Raw genomic sequence first — 19,942 nt, 5'->3', positions numbered from 1 at the left:
TCGGGGACTCTACAGTATGTGGCACTTGCCGCTCAGTTTGCTTGGGTTTTCCTGACTGATGAAGTTGCTGCATCCAACCCCTGGATGCAAGCACTACATTGGAAGTGTACAGTGGTCCCTTGGGTGCAGACATGCATGTCCCATCAGAGCCAGTGAACTATCAGATCCCTGACAAGGTACTCTCAAGGTAGTCGTTTGGGGGCTACTAGGAAATGTGAACTGGCCTTCACTTTTCAATTAAAACTGGTTTGGGATTGGTGGTTTAAGAGCAAGTATAGAGAAGAAGTCAAAAGAAGTATATCTTCTTTGGCAATTTCGTACCATGCAATAGGCCAGGGCTACACAACTGTGGCCCTTTTGCACTACAAGTCCCAGCATCCCCAGCGACCAATAGTCAGGGATGATGGGAGTTGTAGGTCAATATAGCAAGAGGGTCAAAGTTGAGTAGTCTTTCAAAAGGTTCTGTTGTGAGCTGCCCAGAGAACAATTTGTTATGGGATGGATAACTAAGTTTTATTGTTACTATTATTTATTATACTATAGAAACACTCCATTTTTCTTACTTGGCACCATGCAGTGGTCCAGACTTGGGTGCTTTCCATCCCAGCCAGTAGGAGGTGGTATGTTCTTTTGAAGAAAGGGCAGCCTGGGGAAATATCCCAGTTGCCTAATTACCGTTTCAAGGGAGTAATAGCAGGAGAGACAGGGCATGCCCTCAGCTCTTGCCTGTAAGCTTCTCAGAGGCATCTGGTGGGCCACTGTGTGAAACAGGATGTTGGACTAGATGGGCCTTTGGCCTGACCCAGCAGGACTGCTCTTAAGTTCTTATGACTTGGCAAGAACTGGACCCAATTTGATGCAGGCCCTGTCAGATAGTTTTTTTCATTGGATAGGGTCCAATGAAAAAAATTCCTCAGTAGGCATGATCCAATACAAAGGTGTCTGATACACCCTGTATTGGAAGAGATTGGATCAGTGCTGGTGACCTTATCAGATGGCAGCACAATGGACTTTTAACTTAGAAACGCTGCTGTCTCCATTGGTGGCAACAACTGCATTTAAAAACTCCACTTATGGGAGCAACATCTTGGCAATCTGCAGCTTTATGGGGGAGGCATGAATGAGGAGCTTTGCTAAAGTAACATTTTGTTGGCATTTTGGGCACACAGGTAGCTCCAGTGATTCTGACTGCGAGTCAGATGATGATAGCTGCTCTAGCAGTTCGGATTCGGAGGTTTTTGATGTCATTGCTGAAATAAAGCGCAAGAAGGCTCACCCCGATCGGCTTCATGAGGAGCTTTGGTACAATGACCCTGGGCAGGTATTGCATGTAGCAAGCAAGCTAATACACTTATCTTTGATGAGTCACAAGCTGTACAGACCTGTCTGAACAGGACTCGCCAGCCATGTGTTGTTTCCTGTCAAGTGCTTGTCAATACTCTGTCTTTGCATTCCCAGGCTGGCAGAAAAAGGGAGTTTGCTGTAGCCATAGTGGGCTGCTAATGCCTGGGAGGTGTGTGTTCAGCTAGGTGGGGCTCAAGTTGTACAGGCTGGGTTTATTCTCTTGAGTCTCCTTGTGCTAAAATGCTATGGCTGCAATCCATCTTTTTCCAGTGAAAAATTCCCACTGGAATTGCAATGGGACTGAAATTAGTCATGACTAATTTACTGCATTGGTTTCCATGAGACAAAGGCCTAGTTCTCTCTAAGGTGGTAAATTGTGCCTCACCTCAATTTGTATGTATGTATGTATTTATACTTTATTAATTTTAGTAATTAGTCAATTGGACAGCCCAATACATGTAATGTATTAGTTTAATTGAGCCCCATTTGGCAATATTCTGACTGGGATTTAGGAGAATCTCCCTCAGATTGCCTTCATTTTGGTTGCTGTGGGAGCTGAGTCACAATCCTCCTTCAAATGAGATCAAACACTATGGGAAGAGGCTAACACAGAGAGACAAGGCTACCCCTGAACAATTTAAGGGTGGGGATACCTGATTTGGTGTCACTATGAAGTAAGAGGTTGGAGATGTAGCCCCATCCAGGCAAGAGAGAGCTCAAGCATTTCTGGAGCCTCCATCTCCAGTCTCAGCCCCCTTGCTTTGAGGATAGATGGCAAAGTTGAGTATTTGTTCTGGTTTTGCATGCACTGTCATTTTTTATATCCTTTACCCAGCCACGGCTTATAAGAAAGACACTAAGAGGGGGGAAAGGGTGGCTAGGAGCTAGCCAACACTGTAAGGGACACAATTGTCTGCTTGTGGAATGATGTTTGGCATTGCTTGCAGTCTTGCTTCGAAAGGCTATTGCTAAGGAATCTGCTTCTCCCCTACACCCCATCCCAGAACCCAGCAACCACCACTGTTTTCTAATGAACTTTATTTTGTTCAAGGGCAAAAATTGCACACTGCCATGGACATAGGTGATTACAACAAAGTATAAGATAGATTTTTGTTATGTCTTTGAAGCAGTGGTTGGCTGCTTAGGTATTTTGATACGAGCACAAAAAGAGTTTGAGCAGACCAAAGTAATGTGTTTGCTGGTTGCTAGGCCTTGTAGAAAGAAATATCTAGGGTTTCATGCTTAGCCTTTCAAATGGGTAGCCTGTCGTAATATGCTGCAAAAGAAAATAATATATCTTGGGAGTTAGAAGGAAATCTTTATCTAATACTTCTTGAAAGGTAGATAATAGATGAGGGGTTCGAGTGGGCATTGACAAACTATCTATGGATCTAGGAGCCAGTCCCAAAATTGAGGAGCCAGACAATAGACACTTGACAAAATTACCAGACTTAATGACTGACATTGCAACAGAGATATCCCCTTTATGTGTAACATACTTAGAACAGAAACAGGGCTGCCTCAGACAATTAAAGGTTTGGTTAAATAAGTAACTCTGCCTCTGAATATCCTAGTTATATCCTGTCCTAGCCACAGTTAAATTTCTAGACACCATGTCTCCAGTGATGTGTCAGGCCCTAAGTTGGAATCCCCACTGGTTAGTTTCCCAGACTATGGGAAAGACTATGGGAAACACCTGTATCGGGCAGCAGGAATATAGGAAGATGCTGAAAAGCATAATCTCATACTGCGTGGGAGATGGCAATGATAAACCCGTCCTGTATTCTGCCAAAGACAACCACAGGGCTCTGTAGTCACCAGGAGTCGACACCGACTCAACAGCACACTTTACCTTTTAAGTTGAAGTATCTTCTTTATGAGAAAAGACTGAAGCAGTTAGAGTTCGTAGGCGCTGTGTCTGTGTGTGTGTTTTAAAGAAATGTTTCTGATGGGGGACTGGGTTTACAAAAGTATCACTTCTTCAAAGAGTCTGTGGATAGAGAGTGATGTTTTGCCTTGTCGTCTCATGGCACTAAAAAATTGGGGTCATCCAATAAAATTAATTGTCACTAAGTTCAGAACAGATAAAAGGAGGGATGACTTCACTCAGTAAATTTCATGACAAAGTACATAAAAAATTTATACAGCTAGTATACATTTTTGAAATTTATTTCAAAATTGAAAATCTTTCAATTTGAAAAATTGAAAATTTATGTAGATGAAGAATTACCATGGTGTTACTGTTGCATGTGATGGCTGTGATGACATCATCAAGATGTCTGTCATAACACAACTATTAAACCTCATTATCTCAGTAACTGGACAATTTTGTTGTTTGAGGTGTCATTGGAAAGGTACAAAATGTGATCTTATGATTTCTGATGCTTCTCTCCCTTTGTTTACATACAAAAAGGGGTGTGTGTGTGGTTTTTAAGACTAATTTTGAACCAACTGGCCAGGATCCTGAGTTAGTCCTACTCAGAGTAGATCCATTAAAATAATAGGACTTTATTTACTCATGACAAACTGAAATCCCATTATTTCAATGGGTCTGCTTTGAGTAGAGGAATCCAGCCATTGTGTATAGTAAGGCTGCAATCCTATATACACTTCTGTGGGAAGAAGACCCACTGAATTCCCTCACTGAAGGCAGGCAAGATGTTTGAAGGAGGCAATGGTTAGACCTCTTCTTAAGAAGCCTGCTCTTGATCGCTTGGTGATGGATAATTATAGGCCAGCCTCCAGCCTCCCATGATTGTGTAAGATGATTTAGAAGGTGGTGGCTGACCAGCTCCAAGCAGTCTTGGAGGAAGCTGATTTTCTGTACCCATTTCATATCTTATGTTTCGTTTTAGAATGTGAGCTCTTTGGGGACAGGGAGCCATCTTATTTATTTATTATTTCTCTGTGTAAACCGCCCTGAGCTATTTTTGGAAGGGCGGTATAGAAATTGAAATAATAATAATACTGGTGGCACCTCACTCCAAACCTCCTGATGACCTCTCCCAGGGACTTCATATAGATATTAAAAAGCATAGGGAATAAGATCGACCCCTGAGGAACCACACAGGTCAACTCCCAGGGAGCCGAACAAAATTCCCCCATGACAGTTTTTTGATATTGACCCTGGAGATAGGAGCGAAACCACCACAATGTACCTCTAACCCCCAACTCCTGAAGCCTTTCCAAAAAGATACCATGGTCAACGGTATCAAAAGCCGCCGAGAGATCAAGGAGAACCGGCAGGGTAGCACAGCCCCTGTCCCTCTCCTGGTAAAGGTCATCAACCAGGGCGACCAAGGCCATTTCGGTGCCATGACCAGGCCTGAATCTGAACTGGAATGGATCCAAATAATCAGCTTCCTAACATTTGAGCCCATGTTAGGATTTAATTGTTATATTCATCATCAGTATCTTCATTGTAGTCTTCTTGGTGGAAGACATTATTACAAAGGAGTTCATCTCTAGTGCATGCACACATCTCAGTACATGTTAACCACACATTTTCAAGTTGGACAGCTTTTTTTCTGAACATATGAGCATTTGACCAGCTACAAGATCAATTCAGGAGCACATGGGATACCACACCTTGCAGGCGTAATGTGTTTGTCATAATTGTTTATCCACTCACCTCCTATTGGAGAAGCAAGCCTTTGTTTCGCCATATCACACACGGACTGCACTAGTGCTTGTTAGCTTGTCCTCATGAATGCTGGTATAAGCACATCTCCTGTTGGAGGCAATTTCCCCCCAAGGGATGGATTTCTTACAAACGTCCACTGGCATAACTCTGCAAATGCTCACTGACACAGTACACGATGATGGTTTCTGACCTAGCTGGCTAATCCTTTTGAAAAAGCCCAGTTTATGGAGAAAAGGTCTATCAATGGTTGTTGTCCATGAGAGCTTAAAAAAAAAAAAAAAGACTTCCAAGTTCAGAGGCAGTATGTTTCCTGGAAACCACTTGCTAGGGGCAAACGGCAGGAGAGAACTGTTGTGTCCATGGCTTGTTCATGGGCTTTCCAGGGACATTTGATTAGACCTTGTTGTACATAGGCGAATCTAGGATGGGGCAGCTAGGGCTCGTGCCCTAGGCACCACTTGAGGGGGGCAGTGCCAATCTGCTCCCTACCCCCTCCCCAATTCATGAATTCATTTATTTATTTATTTTTAAAAATTAAAAATTTAAACTGTAGCCCCTTCGGGGGGCTTCCTAAAGGCCGCGGGGGGGGGGAGGTCTGCAAAGGTTCCCCCTCCCCCTGCCGGCCTCTTAGATCACCACCTCAGCCCGCCCTGGTCTGATTTTCAGGCCTGTTCAGGCCTACACAGATCAGTGCAGTGGCCATTTTTGAGGTCGCCGCACATGCTCAAAAGGCCTCTGTGAGGCCTGGCAAGGCCTAGGACCTCACAGGGACCATTTGAGCATGTGGGTTGGCCATGTTTTTAAATTTGAGCACCATGTTTGAGCACCATGTTTTTAAATTTGAGCATTTGAGCACATGCTCAAATGGCCTCTGCGAGGCCCTAGTCTAGTTTTTTCCCTGATCTAGGGAGTCAGAAGAATGCAATGGACCTGAGCATTTAAAAAACAGATATAAATGGCACAAAAGTAAGTGGACAAAACATTCCTTAAAAATACAGTGTTGGTTTAATGCCTTGTAAGCTGGCAAAACTGAAGGGTGGGGGTTGAGGGGGAGAGGCAAGGAATACAATGGAAATATTCACTCGCATGCTGTTTAATTCTCTATACAGAGCTCTATCTTTATCTGCATATTTGTCAAGCAATCTGATTATAAGGTTTGTGGGATTTCAAACTTGGAAAGTGCCTGCCTTTAATTTGTCTGGTGGTTTAAAAAACAAACAAACTGCTGCAAGAATTCACACCCAGAAATGTTGCATTTACAATGTATTGCCATTCCTGTGTTGTGCAGTCTTACCATACTGATAAATGGCTTGTCTTTGGAAATAAGTGGTTAACGTGCTGCAAATTATTCCCTTCAATTTAGCTGAGTTGTACTTGGGTTTTTATTGCCTGTGCATCCCAAGTCGATTTGCTCAAGTTTCCTTGTCTTCTAAAAATGTTATATTTTAGAATGTCATCTTAAAAAAATCAATGCAACTCCCTTTTTACTTTGAGAACAATTGTTTTTAAAAGACACATTGAATAGTCATGCTGTGATTCTGAATGACTAGTGCATTTGATAAACTCGACATAAAGTTTACTGTCCAGTCTGCCTGTTGTCTGCCTCCGTATTGAACAGTTTGTCTCTTCTTAATTTATTTCATTGGCCCTTGGTCGCCTTCCCCCTTTCTCAGCCTGTAGCTACTTTGCAGGGAAGCCAGCTTGTTCTAGCTGGTAATATTTTTCCCCTCTGCATGCCAAGCAGATCTTGAGGGGATGGCACAGAGGCAACCTTTTATCAAACCTTTGCAGTGTGGCAGAGAAAGAAAATTGGTGACAGTAGTGCAGGGTAGATTATTGTTATAAATTCTTTCCTTCTCACACACACACAAACCATTTTTCTGATTTGAATATCACACAGTTTTGCTGTTCTGTGGCTAGCTGCTGCTTCCACCTTCTTCCTGATCAGGCTGCTGGATCCAAGCCTATTGTAAGCTGCTGGATAATTTCAGATTGTTTGGGGCCCCTAGGATTTCTCATTGCAACCATCTCCCTTTAAGGCAAAAGCTGTTTGGACAGAAAAAAACCCCTCCCTGAATATCTTGGAGGCAGCAACCTGTAGTGAGGTGTGCTGATGTGGCAGAGCATTTGCTAAAGAGAGCTTTCACTGCTTAGCTCTATGGAGGCATGCTCAGCACATGGATGTGCTGCGGGTAGGCTACTGGCACATATGTGCCACATGTGTGGTTGTATGTGTGTATTTCTTACAACCTGTTTCTTCTGAAAGTGTCTGGAGTTATATTTTTGAGCTGGTATTATGGTAAAGTTATCTGAAAGATGGGTGTCAGATGTTTGAACAGGGGCGCAATTTCATTTCTTGCCCAGGTGCTATTTTCCCTAGATACGCCTCTGCCGTTCTATACCACCTAGAGATACATATGTCAGGTGGTATGTAAATATGATAAATAAATAAACCAATGGTACCCTTAAGGTAAAGGTAAATACATACAAATTTGGCTATATAAAACCAGTAGGCTGAGAACAACTTCAGTTCAGATTTGCAGCAAATACTTTTGAGATAGCATAAATTATGTTTGTTACTCTCAAAACAAAATCCAGTTGCTCACAGTTGTACAGGCTCAGATCACACCAGCAAATCTGGTTTCTTCCTCCTCCTCCTCCTCCTCCGAGCATTTTGATTGGAAATCTCATCATCCTGCAATAAGCTGTTTGTTGCTGTGCTGGATCTGCAGAGTGCAAAACATGTCAGCAATCAGCATCCCATAAAGTAAATTCCTTTATCCCATTGTTTTTTGTTTTGCTGGAACAACAAATCAAAACATTCTAGCATATCAGTATGTCCATGTTGCTTTTGTTTAAGACAAAGACAGTGCTGAAAAATGTAGATTTCTTCGGCATCTAAGCCTGGTTTTGCAAATAATAGATCTTTGGCTTTCCGTGTTCATGATGTTGCAAAGGTCATAAAGCTGGGCTGAGTGGAAATTCTAGCCTCCCTTACCCTTGTGCTCCAAAGCAGTAATTCCGGTGAACTTTATCTGCATGTTTCTTTTTTCCTCTCTGAAAGTGCATACTAAATTGTTCCAGTTCAGTCCATAATAGTTCAAGACGTTGTTTTCAATACAGCACAATTTTATTTTGAACACTATACTTCACTGTAGTTTAAATGGTGCTCAATTGACCTTAACATAAGTGTCTGAGTTAGAGAGTCCAAAATGTGTTAGATGAAAAAAACATCTTGTAAAGCCAATGGCGAACAACTCTGTTCTCATATGAACCATTCTTCCCTCCTATCTGTAACCATTCCTCAGTATTTTTCTTGTTACTGCTTGATGGATGGACTGGATTGTCACTGCCTGAAATTGCCAGCTTGTAGCGAAAATTCTAGATAAAATTCTGGACACATGGGGTGGCATCGGGACTAGTCTTACGCTAGCAGAATAGCTGCTGCATTGATGTAAGGCTGTAGTGCACTGTCAAGTGAAGAAACTAGTTCTAGCACAAACCACTGCCTCTTCCACAACTCCATATATCTGTAGTGCATGGGAACTTCTTGTGCAGTATCTTGCACAGGACCATATAAGTTGAAGTGGGATCTCCTTGCACCGCTGCCAGTCTGTGGAGACAATACTGACCTAGATGAACCTATGGTCTGACTCAGTATAAGGCAGCTTCCTGTGTTCTAACTGTGTGGAGAACTGCAACAAAATAAGTCCTTCCTGTACTGCCCTGCTGGATGCTACCCATGGATAGTAACAAGGAAATGCTGGGCAGAGTAAGCAGCAGAAATAGTGTTTTCTCTATGCAATAATTAAAACTGCATGTTAACTTCTGTGTTTGTGTGTGCGCACGCACACTCTTTAATCCTAAGCAGCCTTAGCAGGCTACAAATTGCACAGAGGAAAGATGTGTGAAGAGGGACTGCCTTACCCGTTGCTCAGAACTGGTTTCTGCACTTCGCTTTTTCCTTCGCAGAAGGAACGATACGGAGTCTCCGAGACTTCCCTGTATCTTTCCCCCCACCTCCCATGAGTGGAAAAAAAAATTGCTTGGGGAGGGTGAGTAGAAAAATGTCCAGAGAAGAAGAGTTATGTCATCTCTTGCCATCCACCATTTTCCTGTTCATTTTGAGCCTATTTTTGTTTAGTTTTCAAACCTTAGGATATGATGTATTAGAAAGATAAATGAACTGGAAAAGGTCAGTTTGCATTGACACACACACACAAAATGGTTGTTTGAATCATCCCAGGAAGGTGTTTTATGCATATGAGTGAAAGATAAACTCCTGACTGAGTCTAATCCAAAGCAAGAACAAAAGCAGATTTCCTTGTAAAATCAATAATACTTTTGGCCAGTACCAATCATTGCGTATAATTACAGTTTAATGTTGGGCCACTTCAGATACCATGCAGAGCTAAGATTAAGCCTTAGCTTTGTGTACCACCTATCAATCTCTGTAGTGTGCCCTCCCTCCTCCACTGCCCACACACCACTCAGAAAAATTCGACTTCTGATCTTAGTTAGGCCAGGATTGGTCGTAATGCCCAAACTGATAGGGCCATAGCTCAGTGATAGAGCTAGGGATGTGCAGAACCGGTTCTATTTGAACCCAGAATAGAATTGGGATAGCTTGACCGGTTCGGACCCGGACAGGACTGACCCCCCCCAAGAGGGATGCTGATCCAGGAACCAGCCCCAATTCTAATGGAACTGGTTCTGAATTGGTTTGGCGGTTCGAGGGGCATGCTTGTAAAGGGGAATCCAGTAAGCATTCCTCTCTACAAGCAAAGGGAGGGGGATCCTTGTCTTTAAAATATTCTTAATGGGGGACAGTGAGAGGGCACCTTGTGTAATCACGCAAAGGGCCTCCACACATGCATGGAGGTCACACAAATGGCCTCCACACATACATGGAGTCCGGAACCGGACCATGCTGTAGCACTGGACCTGGTCTGGAGTTTGGAGGACCCACGTTGCTGCTGCCTACCACAGCTGCCAGTGGTGAGGTGTCCTCTCCATTAGGAGTATTTTAAAGGCAGGATTTCCTCTGCCCTTCGAGCCTCCCCCTCGAGCCAAATCAAACTGATTCTGAACTGGTTTGGCTCAGACTGCACCAGCGCCCAGTTCAACTAGAACCAGCTCACAGTCTGGCGGTCCGGTTTGAATTTAGCTTGAATTCAAGCTGAACTGCCGGAATCGGTTCCATGCACACCTCTAAACAGAGCATCTGCTTTGTATGTAGAAAGAAGGTTGCAGTTTCAATCCCTGGAATCTCCAGACAGGACTGGAAAGGCTAATGCCTGAAACTGTGGAGAGCCACTGCCAGTGAGTGTAGATAATATTGAACTAGATTGACCAATGGTCCGACTCAGTATAAGGCAGCTTCCTAACTGGCTTATTATAACCAAAGTGCTTGAAATAAACCATGATCTGAACCTAACTTTGAAGTTGAGCCAGTTCCTAAATTATTCTGGTTTGTGTCTACCTACAGCTGGACATAGGATTCTTCCAACTGGTGTGCGGGCAGGGGAGGAGGAGGAACACATGGTCCTGAGGTGATTGATGGTGCAAAAGCCAAGGTTTAATGTTGGCTCCATGTGACGTCTGAACTGACTTGTTTTCTGTAAATCAATGCTGAAGAAAGTATGGTGGGGAAGAAGGGAAAGATGTGCTGCAGGGAGGGCTAAAGCGGATTTGAAGATTCCAGAAAAAGCATGTGATGTAGACTATATTACTTCAGACTCAAAGCACAACTAGAAATCATAATTTTGAATGCTACCCCATTCAAAAACTCCTTGGGTGGGTGGGTGGGGTGGGGGTTAGTATATGGGTTGAAGGCTAGACATGATGAATAATTCTCTCAGGAGCAATAGTTTTCCACATGCAAGGAGGTTTTGACAGAGGCATCATTAAGAAAAGTCCTCCGCCTATATCTCTCCAAGTGTTTTGTGCTGAAGTTAGCTCCAGTTTTTGCATCTTGGGGAACATTAACTTTTAATTACTAAACAGCAATAACCTCTTTCTTTAACCAGTTGGTATCCTTTTTTTTATTTTTGACAGATGAACGATGGGCCTCTTTGCAAATGCAGTGCTAAAGCCAGACGAACAGGAATACGACATGGAATTTATCCTGGGGAAGAGGTAACTGGGTTTCAACATCACAGCTGCAAAGAATCCACTTATCAGATTCACTTATGAGTAGGATGGTCAGATGGCATTTAAATTAGAGGCATCCGTTATTTATTTATTCATTCATTCATTCATCACATGTATATACCACCCAAACCTTTGTCTCTGGGGGGTAAACATAAAACAAATAAAACACATATAAAAAGTTAAAACAATTCAACAATTTAAAATCAATCACAAAATTAAACCCAACACATTTTAAAAGGCTGAGAAAGCTTGGTTAAAAAGATAGGTTTTTAGATTTTTTTTTTTAAATTGCCAATTGTTCCATTAGAGTTACCTGTTATGAGTATGAAATGTAGACTTAGGGGAGATCCGCTGTGTTCTATAAGACTGAAAAGTTCTGGAACAAGAGGTCTCCACCTTAAGATAAGGAACACCTGATCTCCTGCTTAAGGATCATTGAATGCTATCTTACTTGCCTCTTATTAACTGATTTCAAGCCGAAGACAATGGTTAATCTTCTGAGTAAATGTGAGACTCAGAAAAATCTGCCCCCTTCCTGCCAGCCCTCCCAATGTGCCCTTTAGTCACCCTGGTAGTGTGGGGGGTCGGGGCGGGAGTTCTCCTCCCGCCCTTTCCCTTGGTGCACAGTGTTAAGGAGATGCTTTTCCTCCTTGTTCTTTCTGGCATTCTGATCTGACATACTGGGTCCTCAGCATGTCAGAAAGAGAGGTATGGTGGCTGTTCATTTCAGCAACCACTCCCAGCAGACAAAGCTCCTCTTTTCCTGATGCACTGAAGACCCAAAGCATCAGGTCAGAATACTGGAGGGAGCAATAAGGAAAAAAGCCGCCTCAGCACAGTGTGCCAGGGCAGCAGAGGAAGGAAGGACAGACAGACCCTCGCTCCCCACTCAATGACTGCCACCTGCCACTGGTGGGATAAGTAACAGGCACATTTAGAGGAGACTGGTGGGGAAAGCAAAGACTTTTTCAAATTGTGAAATAAGCCTTGGAGGCTTTGGAGGTTTGCCTCTCCTTTGGAGGTCTGTTTCTTTTAAATCCCCCAGGTTCATTTCCAAGCCTGAGCTGGGAAAACTTTGCCAGCATCTCTGCTTCTTATGAGGAGGCTTCTTTTTCTCTGACCAATGAAGAATTTGAAAATATGTGTTGGTGTAAGCTGCTGTGGGCATGTTCAGTTGAAGTTTGTTTGTTTGTTTGTTTGTTCTCGTTCTCTCCCTCTCTCCCCCTCCCTCCTTGCCTCTTTATTTTGCTGTTGATATACTAAGTAGATGCAGAAATTCGGATTCTGTCAGGTCTTAATAGAGGAGATGTAACAGAAGAAAATGGGTAGGATTTTTTCTCATCCATAAAGGCAGAATGGGTAATTGCCTCAACATATGCCATGCGGTGAGCTAAAGATACTGGGAGTGAGATACGTTTTTGACATGTCAAGATAAAATAAAAGTTGTTCTTTGAAAAACATGGGGGAAATGCTAATTCTTTAAGACATAACTCCTGTGGGAAAGGAAGCTGTTGACACATTAGCCCTGTTCAGACATTTGTACAATGAGTGTACAGCATGCACAGTTACAGATCTGTACACCGGTGCAGATCTGTACACCGGTGCAGTCATTCACATGTTATGTTGAACACAGGTAAACAGTGCATTTCCTGTCTGTACCATGAATTTGAGGGGCCTGTACCCAGAGTCACGTTAAAAATGAATATAGGTACAGTCATTCACACAAACACATGTACAAGTGTACAGACATCTGTACACTCATATAATCTAATGGGCTAGTTCAGATACTATGTGCTATTAGGGTGGGGATGTGCTGAGAATGTGCCTGCCCCGACATCATTAAAGGATGGGCCAACATGTTCTCAGCACATTGTTTAATTCAGGGTTGATTTGATTTATATCAAATCAATTTAACTCATTTAAATAGCTTCACAGAGGAACTCAATTTTAATGATTTAAATCACAATTTAAATTACTAATCAGGAAGATTTTGTTTAAACATCATTTTATATAAAAGTACATTCTTGTCTAATAAAACCTTAATACATATTTAGAGATAGATGTAGGTTTCATTTTCAGAAGGTAGGTACACACTGTAATAGGTACACACTTCTCATGATGCTGTTTTTCATTCAGGCAACCAGGCCTTTCATTTTTTTTTTTGTTGCACTGTCTGCATTTTGCACACATGCCTGTCTTACCCCAGGCACAGGAACTTCATTAAAATATTCTCAGATTGGGTCTCTTTTATGGCCTGCTGCCATGATAAGTGTTTTCCTTCTACAATGGACGATACATGGAAAAAGGTTTCCTCAGGACTGCATAAATAAGTTCTGTTCACTTTTGGTTTCACTTTCTATTCCCCTCCCCTCCCCATCCTGTGCATTTATATCCAGACTCCTCTTCCTTGTTCAGATCTACTCCATCCCCCAGATCCTCTATTCATTCATTGACCTTCTTTGTCTTTGCACACGGGGGTGCGGGGAGAGCAAGGGATTCACTGTGTGTGTGTCTGTGTGTGCTGCATGTACACCGCCTGCAGAATAGGACTGATCAGGTCTTTTATCTCTCGTCCCCATATACTACTGTTAACATGTTCATAGACTATAATTAGGATTAATATTCATGATGATATCTTTGACTAGGTTCTTTATGAATTGTGTTTTTTAAAAAATCAATTTAAATGAAAATAAATAATAAATAAATAAAATCTGATTTAAATAAAAATCTGATGATGATTTAAAAACATCCATTTTTATGAACCCTGCTTTAATTCCATGTGAGGGGTGATCAAATCCCTCTTGCACATGCATTCTTGGCATCTGGATTGCTCCTCTACACATGTTGCAACCTACAAAAATCAAATGGTCACCCTTTACACGCAGATAGGGGGCATGCCATGATTGTGTCAACATATGTTTTAATGATTTCAGGGTAAGTGCATTCACACAAGCAAATCTAACATTATTGTGTGTAGGACTGCATGGGGCCATTCATTTGAACCAGCTCAATGTCTGAATATCGCTATTGTCACTTAGATGGTAGCGTGACTTACATCACATACACAAGTTAAAACCCTTTACTCTGGATTAATTAATACAGAGGAATTACACCCAGCACTCACATTCCGTGGTTCTGTTCTGACAACAATCAGTACATTTTAGAATCTGTACTTTTCTGCTTTTACAGAGAGAATTTATTTATGAGGTTTTATTTATTTATGAAAATGAGGAAAGATGTGATATGGTGACTTTCATATTGTAGAACAGTGGGCTGGTTATGATGATATTTCCCCTCCTGATCCAGCCCATATAATTTAAATGGGAATACACCATGAATGCATACATCCTTACATCTTCCTGACACATCCTGGTATTTTCCCAGTTCATTTCTTAATTGCATGCCCAAACCACCCCTCTATACATGAACACATTCTTGTTTATACTAGCATTTGGACCATACATAGAGCAGGGGTTTGAACTAACTGCAGCCCCTCACCCACCTACCCCCACTCCATGATAAAAGAATGTGCTGGGAGGATGTTGAGACATTGTGGAAAGATATTACTTGCTTGCAGTGCATTCCTGTTTTAATCACATGGGCAGGTTGGTGGGCACAGGGAAAGATCCCAAATGACCCAATATGGTGGAGTAATGAGAGGCCCATCAAATGATGAAAACATGCCCATAAAGATGGGTAGTAGCTGACTGGTTGGGAGAGTGCCACCCTCAGCTTCCCTTTCCTGCTCCCAACTGGCTTTCTCTCATCTTTCTATTGACTCATCCTGCTTCCTGTGTCCCTCTTACTTCAGAGACAGTTGTTTGTGTCCAATAATTTTTCAAAATGTATCTGAACTTCTAGTGGGGAAGGGGAAAAGTAGGTTTGACACATCCCTTCTCCTTCAAGAACTCAGGTTTGGGCTATACATACAGCAAAATGAGGTGGTTCAGTTCTGTGGTAGTGAAATGGTACTGCATTATTTTAGACTGACAGGGTGAGTAAGGGGTGAGTAAGTAAGTGTGTGTGTGTGTGTGTGTGTGTGAGACTTTTAATGCTCCCTGCAGAAAGCAACTTAATACAGCAGGGAACAGACTGAGGTAGAATATTTCTCCCTAATATGCTAGTATTCTACTAACATGGGTTCTTTATGAAGGGAAACATTTTTTTAAAAAATGACATTCCTCATCTACAGTCTGAAGTGGTGCAGTCCATTCTGCCACTTTCATCTTCTGCAGCATATGAGAACCAGGCCTTAACTTGATTGCTTCTATCTATTTAATGGTATCCTTCTCATAGGACCCTCTTTAGAAAAGGTGAAAGTTCTCTCTCCCTCCTTTTATTGGTTCTGATCTTCCCTAATCAGCTATTGATTTCTTTTCCTAAAGCCCATTAAACCCTGCCGGCCCATGACCAACAATGCCGGAAGATTGTATCACTACCGCATTACAGTGTCGCCTCCTACAAACTTCTTAGTAAGTACTGCACAGAATAGTGGCAGCCCATTGACCTTTCTTTTGTTTTCTTTTGAATTCTAATAGTGGAATAGTGCTTTAGCTTTTTATCTTTATTTCTTCTAGACCGATCGACCAACTGTAATAGAGTATGATGACCATGAATACATCTTTGAAGGGTTTTCCATGTTTGCACATGCTCCACTCACCAATGTAAGTGAGCTTTGTTTTGTATTGATGTAGTTTCCTGCAAAGTAGTCAAATCCACCCCAGCTCAGTTTTTAAGGATTTTGTTATTTTGAGTCCATGACAGGGTAACTCCTGGCTCCTCAACTCTGTTTCCACACTCCCTCGCAGACCTGCATGTCTCTGACTTTCACACCATTCAGGCAGACCTCGCTATCCGTGGGGCTTCCCTTCTCCGCTACAACTGCAGATAACAGAACTGCAGACATTGAGGCATTAAGTCAATGGGATTGGCGGGGGGGGGGGTAGGTTCCCGGAGGCTTAAAAATAGCAGGAAAAAGTCAAAGGGCAGAAATAATTGAAACAGTGCCCTACTGTGCTTCACAGATCTGCAGTTGTCCCGCAATGCCCCCGCAAACATCTAAACTTGCAATTTTCCCACAATTATTTGCAGGGGGGATTTAAAAAAAACTAAAACAAATGAGCCACAAAATGTCTCCATTTGAGAAAATGGTGGCTGGAAATGACCTCGGAAGTTATTTCCAGATACATGGAATACATGGAATTAACCCTTTCTTGAGGCCCCCCCCCCAATAAAAAAATTCAAAGGTCGTATGTCAGTTACCCGGCAACAGAGTTGTAGGCATAATGAGCGTGAATCACTTTGAGTATCGTACATGTTGTATATGTTATATAAATACTAAGAACTATTAATCAAAATAACTGTCAGCACATGCTATTCCCTTGGCCTTTCCTGTGAAGAATGGGTTTGATTCTAGAGCTACACTCGTCAGTTGTGTGGGGTCTGGCACGGTAAAATGGACAAGTTGTTTTCCTAAACAAACCTTTTGTTCCCATCGAAATGCTCCTTTTCACAAGAGCATCACATCACACTTGATGTGATGGTGCTTCAAACCTCCGGTAGATGGCAGTGTTTGATCATGTCAGGCATTCCTTGTTCATCATACTACGTAGCAGCTGGCCATCACAAGGATTTTATATTTACGTCCCCTTTATGCTGAATTGGAAGAAAGAAAATGCTGTAAGAGTGCTGATTGCATTACTCTTAAAACTGAACCTCTGTTCCATGTTTCTCCTCTCCTCCCCTTTTTCTCCAGATCCCTCTGTGTAAAGTAATCAGATTTAACATCGATTATACAATTCATTTCATTGAGGAAATGATGCCTGAAGTAAGTTATTATTCAAGACATCTGTTTGCTTTGTGATGCGTCCAGATATTTTAGATTTTGGCTCATGAATATTCTGAGGAAGAACATTCTGTGTGGCTGGATGAGCCCTTGTGATTAAAGGTGTACAATCTTGGAATATCAATATGAAAATACAGCAGTAGAACATATAGGACAAGTTAAGCAAATGTAGAACAGATAGTCAACTTCAATTGTGTGTTAGTACCATTGCATGAATGTTACACTGGATAAAAAGTTGCATTTTGCCCAAACTGCACAGTTGAACATTTGAACTAGTGTTATTTCCTGGACTTGTGGTCTTAATTAGCAAAGGGCTGTAACGTATTAAATCAAATTCACATTGGCTGTTGATATAAGGGAAAGTAGGAGAAGTTTCTAATTTAGTGTGCATAGTTATACTCTTCAATAGAAGTAGTTTGTGGAGTAAACCCAACCCATCCGGAAGAGATATGAAGGTCGCAGGATTGGGGGCATAGGAAATCCAGTTTTCCTTGCTTCTTTGCAGTCCTTCTGGTCAACAGCACACAGCCCTTTGGCCCTGTGTGAAGTTCTTCCACATGAATATTTTGTGACAACATAGCAGCTCAGCCATTGTGTTGTAGGCTCACAGTCATGCAGTACTTCTAGGCAGCGAGGATGTGACAAGCAGGAAAGAGCATGCTTATCCCTTCCCGAGAGGTCCACAAATATTGGCTTGCCTTTACTAGCCAGCCTTTGTCCTTTCTGTTCAGCCCCTCCCAGTGTTTGCTGCCAAACACCTACTTCCACTCTCGGGCACGGGAGAACTGCTGCCGGTTGGTAGATTGTACTGGCGAGATGGACCAATACACTGATTTGGTGCACGGCCACTCCTCCTATCCTTAAACTGTGTGTTATGCAGTTGAACTCTTCTCTTCCCCATGGATGTAGGGGTTGTAGCCATTAAAAGAGACTCTGTGTGTGTGTGTGTGTGTGTGTGTGTGTGTGTGTGTGTGTGTGTGTGTGTAAGCAGGGTCCAGCCTGGTTTGCATTTGAATGGGAAGCTACATGTGAGCACTGTGAGATATTCCCCTTAGGGGATGGGGCCACTCTTGGAAGAGCATCTGCATGCTTGCATGCGGAAGGTTCCAAGTTCCCTCCCTGGTATCACCAAGATAGGGCTGAGAGAGATTCCTGCCTGAAGCCACTGCCAGTCTGTGTAGATAATACTGAGCTAGATGAACCAATGGTTTGACTTGGTATAAGGCAGCTTCCTATGTATAGATAGATAGGGGTTTGTGGGTGTATATAGATAAACAGATACGTAGATATAGCTTAGTGTGTGCATGTATGCGCGCATGTGTGCATGTGTTCCTCCAGGGTTGTATTTGCTTTATATTCATGTTTTTGAGCAATAGCTCTGTCACATTTGGATGAAAAATAGATAATTTAATTAGAACAGTGGCTTTCCAAGCCAGTGAACGGCTTCTCTCCCCATCACCTTTCTCCCACTTGTTCTTAAGGACAATAATCCCCAATTTGTGATGTACTGATTTGTGACAGGGGAAGTGTCTTGTTACAGCACCGATGGTAATTTATCAGCTTTTAGCCAGAACATGCTGGACTAAAAGAATTATGAGAGAGGTCCTCCTTTCTATATATATCATCTCTTCTGCTTATTCAGATGAAAGGCTTCTGGCACACTGTAAGTCATGGCGTAGTCCTCAGCTCGTAATTTTTGCCTGCAGTCTGGATTTAGACTTTTAATAACCCTGAGGGTGTATCAACCGTGCCTTTTAAAGAGGATTTTGCTTGGTTGCAGTGCATTCCACTGTGGGCTGGTTCACGTGGTACTCACCTGCCTGTGCTTGCTGCTGAAAAGCCCACGGCTGTGCTGGCCACCCACACATAAAGATTCAGGTTTGAGCTCCTCCTAGTCCAGGTGCCAATCCAAGTGTCTGCAGTATTGCTACGCCAGTGCATCGTATCTGTAGGGGCTGCTGATGCTGGCATTGAAATGCCAGCGGGCAAACACTTGGACAAAAATGCAGAAATGGACTGCAAGTTCTTGAGCAGCATGCGGAAGGCTTTTTTTTTTAAAGTGGTAACTTATTTTAGTGGCAGTATGGATGGGAAGGGCTATCACGCAGTGATAGAGCATCTGCTTTGCATGCAGAACGTCCCTGGTCCAATCCCGAGCATCTTCAGTTAAGCGGTTTTTATGTCTTGGGGTTATGAAAGAGACCTTTGGTTGAGACCCTGGGGAGCTGATGGCCACCAGTAGGGATGTGCCCAAAACCGGCTGGCCCGGTTTGGTTTGAGGCCAAGCCAGCCACGAAATCAACTGGGCCAGTTTGGTCCGGCACCCCCTCAAGCCCCCCTCCAAATGTTAACTTTCTACTCCCCTCAGGGGAGTTCCTGGAGGTGGCAGGGAGGGGGGTGGTCCACGGAGGTTCCCCCTCCCCCTGCCAGCCTTCTAAATCACCCCCTCGCCCTGTTTGGGGGCTCTTCAGCCAATTTTCGGCTTTCACCCGGTGGCCATGTTGGGGGCTGGGCGCCGGGTAAAGGCCGAAAACCGGCTGTAGAACGCCTGAACAGGGCGAGGGGGTGATTTAGAAGGGGGGAGGGGGAACCTCCGCAGACCACCCCCACCCCCGCCGCTTCCAAGAACTCCCCCAAGAGGAGTAGAAGGTAAAACAAAAAACAATGTTTTAAACAATTTTCTGTCCGTGAATCCCCTGAACTTTGTGCGGGTGGGGTGTGGTTGGTCCGGGTCTAGATCGAACGGAGGGGTGGGGTTGGTTTGATCCCCAAACTGTTGAACCCCTGAAACAAAACCGTGAACCCCCAAACCTTTTTGCACATACCTACCCACCAGAGTTGAAACAGACTGTATTTGAGCTGTGTGGGCGAATGGATGCTGATCAGGCAGCTTCTTACGTTCTTAATATGTGATTGAATCCTAACAATGTGAGCTAGCTCTCAGATGAGAAGCACTC

General features: G+C 43.0%; 1 protein-coding gene across 4 annotated transcripts in view; it reads left to right on the top strand.

Annotated features, from left to right (window-relative positions):
• Window positions 1-19,942, top strand: part of DROSHA (drosha ribonuclease III) — a 130,706-nt gene that overhangs the window by 10,619 nt on the left and 100,145 nt on the right. For all 4 annotated transcript variants that reach the window (XM_053250286.1, XM_053250284.1, XM_053250285.1 and 1 more), the window contains 5 exons: window positions 1,170-1,321; window positions 11,045-11,125; window positions 15,526-15,612; window positions 15,718-15,804; window positions 16,896-16,967. In XM_053250286.1, the coding sequence (XP_053106261.1) occupies window positions 1,170-1,321; window positions 11,045-11,125; window positions 15,526-15,612; window positions 15,718-15,804; window positions 16,896-16,967 (479 nt within the window). The remainder of the gene's footprint in view (window positions 1-1,169; window positions 1,322-11,044; window positions 11,126-15,525; window positions 15,613-15,717; window positions 15,805-16,895; window positions 16,968-19,942) is intronic.

The sequence above is a fragment of the Hemicordylus capensis genome, chromosome 4, assembly GCF_027244095.1.
Source record: "Hemicordylus capensis ecotype Gifberg chromosome 4, rHemCap1.1.pri, whole genome shotgun sequence".
NCBI lineage: Eukaryota > Metazoa > Chordata > Lepidosauria > Squamata > Cordylidae > Hemicordylus > Hemicordylus capensis.
The sequence above is the reverse complement of the archived record's forward strand: the minus strand, read 5'-3'. Positions and strand labels throughout refer to the sequence as shown.